The 12637-nt window shown below is 43.9% G+C and overlaps 1 protein-coding gene across 8 annotated transcripts in view; it reads left to right on the top strand.

Moving 5' to 3' along the window:
• Positions 1-12637, top strand: part of CEP170 (centrosomal protein 170) — a 108196-nt gene that overhangs the window by 72097 nt on the left and 23462 nt on the right. For all 8 annotated transcript variants that reach the window (XM_032184582.1, XM_032184585.1, XM_032184584.1 and 5 more), the window contains one exon: positions 9963-11786. In XM_032184582.1, the coding sequence (XP_032040473.1) occupies positions 9963-11786 (1824 nt within the window). The remainder of the gene's footprint in view (positions 1-9962; positions 11787-12637) is intronic.

Below are 12637 nucleotides of genomic sequence, written 5' to 3'. Positions count from 1 at the left end.
TCTCCTTGGGTCCTCAAACAAGTGTAAAACTGTAGCAGCAGAGATTTCTCCAAAACATTTATCGCTTCTATGTGACATTAATAAATAAACAAATAGTTCGGGGATTTTTTTTTTTTTAGGCAAAAAAGCAGTTTCACATCCATGTTTTTCTGTCCAAATTATACGTTTCTTGGTCAGTGCAGATAGCTAACACTGTTTCTCACCTGCATTATGAGAACTGAACCCTTGTCTGAGCAACTCAATCTTGAATCCTGTAATGATTTTTTTTTTCTTTCAAATTTCTTCTATTTGTCCTGGAACATCTTAATTTAGTTGTAACTAATGGATGCATTTCCTAAGTGGTTTTGTCATAGATTTACTTCATTGCCCTCAGATTTTAGATAAAACTAGTAAATGAATTCAGATACTTTCTGTGTTCTTTATCTTATCTGTAAATTTTTTCTGTACTGGAAAAAAAAAAAACAGCTTCTTCACAAAAAGTTAGCTTTCAATTCTGTGTATTATTCTGCCAGAATGAAAGGAAGAGAAAGGAAATTAATTTTAATTCTAAAGTTAAATTAGTAACTTAGTAACTTAAAGTTAAATTAGTAGCAGTATGTCCTGGTTTCAGTTAGCACAGAATTAATTTTCTTCCTAGTAGCTGGTGGAATGCTGTGTTTTGGCTTAGAATGAGAAGAGTGCTGATAACACTCCGATGCTTTAATTGTTGCAGAGCAGTGCTTATACTAAGCCAAGGACATCTCAGCCTTTGCTCTGTCCTGCCAACGGGCAGGCTGGGGGGTGCAGTAAGAGCTGGGAGGGGACAGACCCAGGACAGGTGACCCAAACTAGCCAAAGGGGTATTCCATACCATCTGACGTCATGCTAAACAATATATAGGGGTGGCTAGCCGGGGGGAGGGGGCCGGACTGCTCGGGGTTAGGCTGGGCATCGGTCAGCGGGTGGTGAGCAATTGCATTGTGCATCACTTGTTTGTACATACTATTATTACTTTCGTATTATCACCATTGTATCATCATTATTATTATTATTATTATTTTCCTGTCTTATTAAACTGTCTTTATCTCAACTCACGGGCTTCACTTTCCATTTCTCTCCCCCGTCCCAGAGAGGGAGGGGGGAGGGTGAGCGAACGGCTGCGTGGTGTTTAGCTGCCAGCCGGGTTAAACCACGACAGTCTTTTTGGCGCCCAACGTGGGGCACGAAAGGTTGAGATAACGGCAGATCTGACCAGAGTGTGTTAAACTAAAATTGGTATAAGTATTAGACCTGCTTAATAGTCACTTGTCATAATGCTGATTGCTTTAATCTCAACTGTGCTGCGCCTGTTTTCCAAATTGAGTATTATAGCACGTTATTTTCCGTATGTGCTCTCTGTCATGTTGTTTATCCTCTCCGGGCCCTGGTTTCAGACCATTATGGTACTGTGTGTTGTATCAGTGGCTTATGAGATGATGAAATATCTGGCCATGACTCTAACCTGGTATTTGTACTCAGTAACATCTTCGATTCTATACTTTGGAAACTGTATTTTGGAAACTATTAGCAATTGTATCTGTTGCCTTTTTTCATTAGGGAGTCAATCTGTGGAGGGGAAAGGGGAAGATAATTTTTCTTATTTGATCACTCTCCCTTTCTCCTTCACCACCCCTGTACCCTCCCTGATCACTCTCCCTTCCTCCTTCACCACCCTCTTATCCTCCGAGTTTATTACAATAGCTCTCCAAGATATTGAATATCCTTGGGATACTCAGACCAGCATAGTCCTGTTGCTCTGCCTCCTGAATGCACTTCAGGTTCTGCTTAAAGTTAAACAACTACTTAGGAAGCTCATCCGGAGATCTGCCCGGAGGCAGTATAGTTGTGGGTGGCAGGGAGTATGGGAGGATATGGGCAGGCATCTAGACCAGTTGGCACCCCCAGTGTTTTGGAAATTCACCCCTGAACAAGTGCAAAATCCTCAAAAACTGGCAGAATGCTTGAATAAAAGGTGTCGCGATTCGGGAAGTTCCAAAGTAACACAAATCATTGTAACATGCTGGGGCCTGGCTCATGCCTATCGAGCTGCCATGGATACTGCTATCAACTTAGTGACAGACCCTGCGGCCACTCCAAGTCCCGTGACAGATCCAACGGCCACTGTGACCCCTACGGTGGACTCTGCAGCCGCTCCAGTCCCAGCTTCTGCAGCCGCTCCAGTCCCAGCTTCTGCAGCCGCTCCAGTCCCAGCTCCTGCAGCCGCTCCAGTCCCAGCTCCTGCAGCCGCTCCAGTCCCAGCTCCTGCAGCCGCTCCAGTCCCAGCTCCTGAAGCCGCCCCAGTCCCAGCTCCTGAAGCCGCCCCAGTCCCAGCTCCTGAAGCCGCCCCAGTCCCAGTTCCTGCAGTCGCTCCAGTTCCAGCTCCGGCCGCTACTCCAGTCCCAGTTCCTGCAACTGCTCCAGTCCCAGCTCCTGAAGCTGCTCCAGCTCCAGCTCCTGAAGCCGCTCCAGCTCCAGCTCCTGCAGCTGCTCCAGTCCCAGTTCCTGCAGTCGCTCCAGTTCCAGCTCCGGCCGCTACTCCAGTCCCAGCTCCTGAAGTCGCTCCAGCTCCAGCTCCTGAAGCCGCTCCAGCTCCAGCTCCTACTGCTGCTCCAGTCCCAGCTCCTGCAACTGCTCCAGCTCCAACTCCAGCTCCTGTGGCCGTGTCAGAGAAACGAGCTGTAGCAGTGCAAGTTGACCCTGCAGAGGGCATTCCAACCCCTGTGGCAGACCCTGTAACAAAGTCAGAGAAACGAGCAGTAGCAGTGCAAGTTGCCCCTGTAGAGAAGGTGAAAATATGGTATAGAAATTCAAGTCGTTTAGAACGCAGAGAGTCTTCTGCCAATCCAGGTAAGGCTTCTGCCAAAACTAAGTATAGAGATGACGAAGATGATGACGACGCTGGGCCGTCAAGGATTCAGGAGGAGGAAGATGAGGATGCCGAAAGAGCAACAGTAACTACCCGAAGCCTAAACGAGCGCGAGCTACGAGATGTGCGAAAAGATTTTGGTCGCTGTATAGGTGAGCAGCTTGTCACCTGGCTGCTCCGGTGCTGGGACTCTGGAGCCAATTGTGTGGAATTAGACGGCAGGGAAGCCAAGCGGCTGGGATCCCTTGCTCGAGACGCCGGCATTGACAAAGCAATTGCAGATGGAGCACGACCCACCAGCCTCTGGAGGCGTCTCCTCTCAGCTGTGAGGGAAAGGTATCCCTTCAAGGAAGATATTTTATGTCTACCAGGCAAGTGGACCACTATGGAGAAGGGAATCCAGTACCTGAGGGAATTAGCCGTACGGGAAGTGATTTATGAGGATCCAGACCTCAAACAAACATCCACAGATCCAGATGAAGTCAAGTGTACACGACCCATGTGGCGGAAGTTTGTACGGAGTGCACCATCATCATATGCCAGCTCATTGGCAATAATGGCCTGGAAAGAGGATGAGGAACCCACAGTGGGTGAAGCGGCTAAACAACTCCGGCAGTACGAAGAAAGTCTCTCCTCTTCCTTACAGGCCTGCGTCTCAGCTGTGGAGAAACTTTCTGAAAAGGTTCACCAACTTGAAGAGAATCTATTGTCCTCCCCACCTGAACCAACCAGTGCCCACCGACCAAAGGAGAACACTTGGGAGAAACTTTCTGAAAAGGTTCACCAACTTGAAGAGAGATTATTCTCCTTCGCACCTGTACAAAGCAGTGTCTCAGCTGTCAGGGGTAGGCGTTCACCCACACAAGGAAGACGATATGGTGGGTACTCACCCCGTGCCACCCTGTGGTTTTACTTACGAGACCATGGAGAGGACATGAGAAAGTGGGATGGAAAATCTACCGCGACCCTAGAGGCACGGGTACGTGAGTTGCAAAAGAAAACAATCAGGAAAAAGGGATTCTCCGAAAAGTTTGCTGCTCCAACTTCCAGCAGACAGTCCTTCAAACACAGAAACGAGGAAGATTCTGACCAGGATTAGGGGGGCCCTGCCTCCAGCCAGGGGGAGGAAAGGGACAATCGAGTTTATTGGACTGTGTGGATTCGATGGCCTGGCACATCACGCGCACAGAAGTATAAGGCTTTAGTAGACACCGGTGCACAATGTACTATAATGCCATCGAGCTATAAAGGACCAGAGCCCATCTATATTTGTGGAGTGACAGGGGGATCTCAGCAGTTGACTGTATTGGAGGCTGAAGTGAGTCTGACTGGGAATGAGTGGGAAAAGCACCGCATTGTGACTGGTCCGGATGCTCCATGTATCCTTGGCATAGACTATCTTAGAAGAGGATACTGCAAGGACCCAAAAGGGTTCCGGTGGGCTTTTGGTATTGCTGCCTTAGAGACAGAGGGCATTAAACAATTATCTACCTTGCCTGGTCTCTCAGAGGACCCTTCTGTTGTGGGGTTGCTGAGGGTCGAAGAACAGCAAGTGCCAATTGCTACCACAACTGTGCACCGGCGGCAATATCGTACCAACCGAGACTCCCTGATTCCCATCCATAAGCTAATTCGTCAATTGGAGAGCCAAGGAGTGATCAGCAAGACTCATTCACCTTTCAATAGTCCCATATGGCCAGTGCGAAAGTCTAATGGCGAGTGGAGACTAACAGTGGACTATCGCGGCCTGAACGAAGTCACGCCACCACTGAGTGCTGCAGTGCCGGACATGCTGGAACTTCAGTATGAACTTGAATCGAAGGCAGCCAAGTGGTACGCCACAATTGATATCGCTAATGCATTTTTCTCCATCCCTCTAGCAGCAGAGTGCAGGCCACAATTTGCCTTCACTTGGAGGGGAGTCCAATATACCTGGAATAGGCTGCCCCAGGGGTGGAAACACAGCCCTACCATTTGCCATGGGCTGATCCAGTCTGCACTAGAGCAGGGGGAAGCTCCTGAACACCTGCAGTACATCGATGACATTATTGTGTGGGGTGACACAGCAGAGGAAGTTTTCGAGAAAGGGAAGAAAATAGTCCAAATCCTTCTAAAAGCCGGTTTTGCCATAAAACAAAATAAAGTCAAAGGACCTGCACGGGAGATCCAGTTTTTAGGAATAAAATGGCAAGATGGACGTCGTCAAATCCCAATGGATGTGATCAACAAAATAACAGCTATGTCTCCACCAACTAACAAAAAAGAAACACAGACTTTCCTAGGTGTTGTGGGGTTTTGGAGAATGCACATCCCAAATTACAGTCTGATTGTAAACCCACTCTACCAAGTAACTCGTAAGAAGAATGAGTTTGAATGGGGCCCTGAACAACGACAAGCCTTTGAACAAATCAAGCAGGAAATAGTCCATGCAGTAGCCCTTGGGCCAGTTCGAACAGGACCAGATGTAAAGAATGTGCTCTACACTGCAGCCGGGGAGAACGGCCCCACCTGGAGCCTCTGGCAGAAAGAACCTGGGGAAACTCGAGGTCGGCCTCTGGGGTTTTGGAGTCGGGGATACAGAGGATCTGAGGCCCGCTATACTCCAACTGAAAAGGAGATATTGGCAGCATATGAAGGAGTTCGATCTGCTTCGGAGGTGGTCGGTACTGAAGCGCAGCTCCTCCTAGCACCCCGATTACCGGTACTAGGCTGGATGTTCAAGGGAAGGGTCCCCTCTACGCATCATGCAACTGATGCTACATGGAGCAAGTGGGTTGCACTGATTACTCAGCGGGCTCGAATAGGAAACCCCAGTCGCCCAGGAATATTGGAAGTGATCATGGACTGGCCAGAAGGCAAATACTTTGGGATATCATCAGAGGAGGAGGTGGGTCGTGCTGAAGAAGCCCCACTGTACAACCAGTTGCCAGAGAATGAAAAGAAATATGCCCTGTTCACTGATGGGTCCTGTCGTATTGTGGGGAAGCATCGGAGATGGAAGGCTGCTGTATGGAGTCCTACGCGACGAGTTGCAGAAGCTGCTGAGGGAGAAGGTGAATCGAGTCAGTTTGCAGAAGTGAAAGCCATTCAGCTGGCTTTAGACATTGCTGAACGAGAAAAATGGCCAGTTCTCTATCTCTACACCGATTCATGGATGGTAGCAAACGCCCTGTGGGGATGGTTACAGCAATGGAAGCAAAACAACTGGCAGCGTAGGGGCAAACCTATCTGGGCTGCTGCATTGTGGCAAGATATTGCTGCTCGGGTAGAGAACCTGGCTGTGAAAGTACGCCACGTAGATGCTCATGTGCCCAAGAATCGGGCTACTGAAGAACATCAAAACAACCAGCAGGTGGATCAGGCTGCTAAGATTGAAGTAGCTCAGGTGGACCTGGATTGGCAGCATAAAGGTGAATTATTTATAGCCCGATGGGCCCATGACACCTCAGGCCATCAAGGTAGAGATGCAACATACAGATGGGCTCGTGATCGAGGGGTGGACTTGACCATGGACGCTATAGCACAGGTTATTCATGACTGTGAAACATGTGCTGCAATCAAGCAAGCCAAACGGTCAAAGCCTCTTTGGTATGGAGGACGATGGCTGAAATATAAATATGGAGAGGCCTGGCAGATTGATTACATCACACTCCCTCAAACTCGCAATGGCAAGCGCCACGTACTTACAATGGTGGAAGCAACCACCGGATGGCTGGAAACATATCCTGTGCCTCATGCTACCGCCCGGAACACCATCCTGGGCCTTGAAAAGCAAGTCCTATGGCGACATGGCACCCCAGAAAGAATAGAATCAGACAATGGGACTCACTTCCGAAACAACCTTATAGACACTTGGGCCAAAGAACATGGTATTGAATGGGTGTATCACATCCCCTATCATGCACCAGCCTCCGGGAAAGTTGAACGATACAATGGCCTGTTAAAGACTACCTTGAAAGCAATGGGCGCTGGGACGTTCAAAAACTGGGATACGCATTTGGCAAAGGCCACCTGGTTAGTCAATACTAGGGGATCTACCAACCGAGCTGGACCTGCCCAATCAAACCTGTTACGTACTGTAGATGGGGATAAAGTTCCTGTAGTGCATGTAAAAAATATGCTGGGTAAAACAGTCTGGGCTACTCCTGCCTCAGGAAAAGGCAAACCTATTCGTGGAATTGTTTTCGCTCAGGGACCTGGATATACTTGGTGGGTAATGCAAAAGAACGGAGAGGTCCGGTGTGTACCTCAAGGAGATTTAATACTGGGTGAGAATAGCCCATGAACTGAATTGCACCATGTTAAATAGTATATTATACTGTATATTATCACTACCATGATTACTATAGGTGACTAATTAGAATGTATGGAAAAGAGTGTAACCTGAGCATGACATAAATGGTATGGAATAAGGGGTGGATAGATGTCCTGGTTTCAGTTAGCACAGAATTAATTTTCTTCCTAGTAGCTGGTGGAATGCTGTGTTTTGGCTTAGAATGAGAAGAGTGCTGATAACACTCCGATGCTTTAATTGTTGCAGAGCAGTGCTTATACTAAGCCAAGGACATCTCAGCCTTTGCTCTGTCCTGCCAACGGGCAGGCTGGGGGGTGCAGTAAGAGCTGGGAGGGGACAGACCCAGGACAGGTGACCCAAACTAGCCAAAGGGGTATTCCATACCATCTGACGTCATGCTAAACAATATATAGGGGTGGCTAGCCGGGGGGAGGGGGCCGGACTGCTCGGGGTTAGGCTGGGCATCGGTCAGCGGGTGGTGAGCAATTGCATTGTGCATCACTTGTTTGTACATACTATTATTACTTTCGTATTATCACCATTGTATCATCATTATTATTATTATTATTATTATTTTCCTGTCTTATTAAACTGTCTTTATCTCAACTCACGGGCTTCACTTTCCATTTCTCTCCCCCGTCCCAGAGAGGGAGGGGGGAGGGTGAGCGAACGGCTGCGTGGTGTTTAGCTGCCAGCCGGGTTAAACCACGACACAGTAAATTAAAAAAAAAAAAAAAAAAGTGAAACACAAATATTATTGGGAATTTCTCCAAAATGAATCTAGTTTTATGTATTGATAACTCATCCTTTGGGTGGTTAACCAAGAGGTTTGGGTCTCACTTGTTCTTTGGATTTGTTTAAATTGTCAGTTTCAGATGGGATTCTAAACAGGATCTTTGGAGGGATGAATGCTTTTTTTTTTTTTTTTTTTGGCCATTATTAGAACTTTATTGTAAGGGAAGCAACAACTGTGTAGTGCATACCCATACTGCAAGAATTCTAAAGTACTTAGGGTGAAATTTAAACGGCATTCAAGCACCTAAGATGTAATGAAAATACTATTTGATATGCATGTCCAAAGAACAGTTTGCAAAATCTTTAGTTGGCTTAGATGCCTATATTTTCTTCAGAAGAGCATTCCCTATCCACTAAGAATTTGATCAAAGTGATGTTTTTCTTCTGATGCTTTTTATACCTATATACTTTATTTACTCTATTGGTGTTATATATATTTTCCTGTATGTACATATATATGTGTATATAGAGGACAAGCTGTATGTTCTGGTTGGATTAAAAACATATTTTCTGCTCTCTGCACAGCAGCAACCACAGTAATTTCTTCATGCATAGGGCTTTTCAATACTGAAAGCTACTCTTCAGTGGTCCTTGAGCGGTGGTTTTGCAGGGATGGCCTGCAACCCCTTGGTGAGACAAGCAGCTGTGGAGCAAGCGAGTAGAAAGGAGAGGGTCTTAGTCGATTCAGGAACTTTGAAATGTGGTGCTGAATCTGTTTAGGGATGTAAAACTGGCTTTCCTGTTCCTGTTGTAATTGTCCCCTGATGTAACTGTGATACATCATGTACCTATTTAAACCTAGAGTGTAAAAACAGGTTAATACATACGGTGTTGGTGTACTTTGCTGGCAAAAAGTTTGTTTTCAAGGAGAGCTTCTCACATAGCTCAAATTCTACATATTTATGAAAACTTTCCTTTATATATGAGAGCAATCATAGACCATATGCTACACAGATACTGAAATTAGAATGAAGCAGGAAAAAATAGTTTATACCCTCTGCAGCAATGACATACATGTTTATAAAGCATTCCCTTTCACAGTATACATACAGAGTATCAGGAAGGTAGTAATTAGCCCAAGATAACAGACAACCAGGTGATCACAATCAAGATTTTTCATCTTTGGGAAGAAACCATGTCAGTTTGAAGCATCAGAAGAGGAAAAATGTTGTTTTGTCTTTGCATTCTTACCCTGCTTCTGCAATGACTCCTTCCATTTTCCTGCAAAATGACATTTTTAGAAAGAACACTGAGAAGAAAGATGGCTTTTTCTGACCTGATCAGGTCTCTGACAAACCACAAATGGTTCATTGTAGTAATTCCCTTGCTACCTTTTAGAAATTGTTTTGGTAGACACATGCAGTGTATCAGCAATGTTAGGTTGTAATGACGTTGTGTTGAATAAACTGTTCTTTTGTATGGCACTCCTAATATTGTAGTTCTAGTAATACAGAAATATCTTTTTATATATCTGATGCCTTTAATCAGGAGATACCTGTTCTAAAATTGTGTTAACATACATGATTTTATTCCGTTTTTGTTACAAAGTGAAATGAAATAATAGAGCCAATTATGTTCAACTTATTGATTATAGTTTAGGAAGTAGTTAATGTAATTCACAGTTTCCACTCTGTAATAATAAGAATGTTTCCACTGTTACCCATAAGATGAAATTATGCCTAATGAGAATAGGACAAGTGCTAAGCTGGAAAATTATTTGAAGAGTTACCTACTCAAAAAGCTTATAAGAATAGTCAAATCTCCATCACCTGAGAGCTTGTTCCACCTTGTATAACATATGTTTACCTAAATATAATTCATCCTACTATAGAATAGATAAGTGGACAAATGACATTTTTATATTCCAATGACTTTTTGCAATTCTGTTTTATGTTGCTGGATTAGTGTTATGCAATCTTAATAATTTAATGTTTGTGTTTAGCTTGATATTGAATGGTTTCTTAGCTGTTTTTTCTTTCTCATTTTCAGACACAGACATCAGCGAGTCTGGTATTTCCATCAGAAGCGCTGGTTCAGCAACTTCTGTGACCAGCCAAGGTGAGCGAAAAAGGAGGACGCTTCCACAGCTTCCCAAAGAGGAGAAAGTGAGTGAAGGCTCCAGAACAAAAGCTACATCTCATCAGAGATCAGAAATAGGTGAAAAGCAAGACACTGAACTTCAGGAGAAAGAAACTCCAGCTCGTGCCTCAGATGCTGACAGCAGAAGTATAGCTAAGTCAGGCAGAACAGTGAATGGTCTTTCACCAAAAGCTACAGGAGAAAAAGTTTTTTCTTTCCCTAGCTCCAGTAAAGAGAGAGCTGAAACTGGCAGAGAAACTTCTGTAGTGAAACAAGCTTTAGCAAAAATTCAACAAGAACGAAAGGAGCAAGGACACTGGACACCCTCAAAACTGTCTTCTACAAAACCTGCTACAAATCAAGTTGAGAAGGGTAGGGAGGAGACTGCTGTGTCACACAAAACTTCAGATAATCAAGACAAAGCTTCTGGACATGTTACTGATAAAACAGAAGTGAAGTTGGCACAGAATGAGGGAAAGAGAAGAAAAAATGAGGAAACTATTAAAGGACAAAGTCCTAAAACATCAGGAGGAGAAAAAAAGGAATCTTCAAAACCATTAGTGAGGCAAGGCAGCTTTACTATAGATAAGCCTAGCACAAATATACCGATAGAACTTATTCCTCATATTAATAAGCAAAGTGGATCTGTTGCCCCCTCAGCATCTGCAAACAGGACACGTGACAGAAGTGATTCAATGGACACTGATTCCAGTCTAGATACAACGCTCATTTTAAAGGACACGGAAGCTGTAATGGCTTTCCTTGAAGCTAAACTCCGTGAAGAAAATAAAACTGATGAAGGTCCTGAGACTCCTAGCTATAACAGAGATAATTCCATATCACCAGAATCAGATGTAGATACAGCCAGCACAATCAGTCTCGTTACTGGTGACTCTGAAAGAAAATCCACACAGAAACGGAAGAGCTTTACAACCTTATATAAAGATAGATGTTCCTCTGGTTCCCCTTCAAAGGATGTTTTAAAATCTTCTGCAACAAGTGCCAGAGAAAAGATGGAAAAGAAAACTAAAAGTCGTTCTTCAGATGGTGGGTCTAGAGCTGATGCTCGCAAAACTGTGCAATCTAGTGGAAGAATGAGACAACCATCAGTGGATTTGACAGATGATGACCAAACATCTAGTGTACCTCATTCTGCCATTTCTGATATCTTATCATCTGACCAGGAAACCTACTCTGGCAAATCACATGGAAGAGTTCCTTTTGCCTCAGCAGATGAACTTTTACATTCCAAAATGGAAGGAAAGTCAGCTAAATCGAAAAGCACTCCTGTTGCACTTGGGCAATCTAGTAAATCTACTACTCTTCCAAGACCTCGTCCTACAAGGACTTCTCTCTTGCGCAGAGCACGGCTTGGTGAAGCCTCAGATAGTGAGCTTGCTGATGCTGATAAAGCTTCAGTGGCTTCCGAAGTGTCCACTACAAGTTCTACATCAAAACCTCCTTCAGGGAGGAGAAGTATTTCCAGAATAGACTTACTTGCTCAACCTCGCAGAACTCGACTTGGCTCTTTATCAGCACGTAGTGATTCTGAAGCAACAATAACTAGAAGCACTGCCTCATCTCGTACCCCAGAAGCTATTATCAGAAGTGGTGCCAGGTTGACATCAGCTGGAGATAGTAGTAAAGTTTCTGCTAGAACTCGAGCCAATAGCATTTCTCGACTTTCAGATTCAAAATCCAAATCTTTGGCTTCAGCTCATAATTCTCCCTCAGGTATGTCAGATTATTTAACTAGCTTCTACAATACCATATATTTTGATTTTTTTTTTTTTATATTTATATACTTTTATAAGGAATGTTGTTATGAAACAATTTGTTGAGCTTTAGTTGACTCTTTTTTTCTTTCAAGTAAGAGTCTTCCTTGCTGACGCTTGTGGATGTTTCTCACTTAAAATCACAAAGACAAGAAATTTCAATCCTTTACCATCTTGGATGGATATATATGTTTGTTTATTTTTTGTAGCTGTAGATCAGTAAGAAGGAATTCCAGTGAGGCATTCAAGTGTGGCAGCACTGATTTGATTTGTGTTGGTACAAAAACAGGGTGGAATCTCTCTGCGCTAGTCATGGTAGTAAGTGTTCAGAAGGTCAGCGATGCTTTTTACTGCATAGAAAATATAATATTTATTTGTTCAGCATATTTACAAGCCCAACATGTAGTATTTCCCAAGGAAATACCCTGAGCATTTTTAGGATAATCATACCTGTAATTTAAGATTAGCTTCCAAAACCACAACCATGAGGTTTGTTTAATAATGATGATAACAAAAAAGTTTAAAATTAAAAAATTAAACACAAATACTTCCTAAATAAACACCATAAAGTAATTAATAATAAAATGTTTGCCTTTCCTTGGAGTAGTTTTTGTTTTCTGTTCAAAGTCATGACAATTTATGATTTCATCATTATTTCCAAATCATGTTGACCTTCTTTAGTGTAGTCGCATATTTACAGTAATATCTTATCTATGGATGAAAAAAAAATATCCATATAATTGATGAATTATAACCTGCTGTTTTGTTAGAAGCTAACATAACGCTTTAAATATGAACAGTGTGAAAGGC

This window comes from Aythya fuligula, chromosome 3 (genome assembly GCF_009819795.1).
Source record: "Aythya fuligula isolate bAytFul2 chromosome 3, bAytFul2.pri, whole genome shotgun sequence".
Classification (NCBI taxonomy): Eukaryota; Metazoa; Chordata; class Aves; order Anseriformes; family Anatidae; genus Aythya; species Aythya fuligula.
The sequence above is the reverse complement of the archived record's forward strand: the minus strand, read 5'-3'. Positions and strand labels throughout refer to the sequence as shown.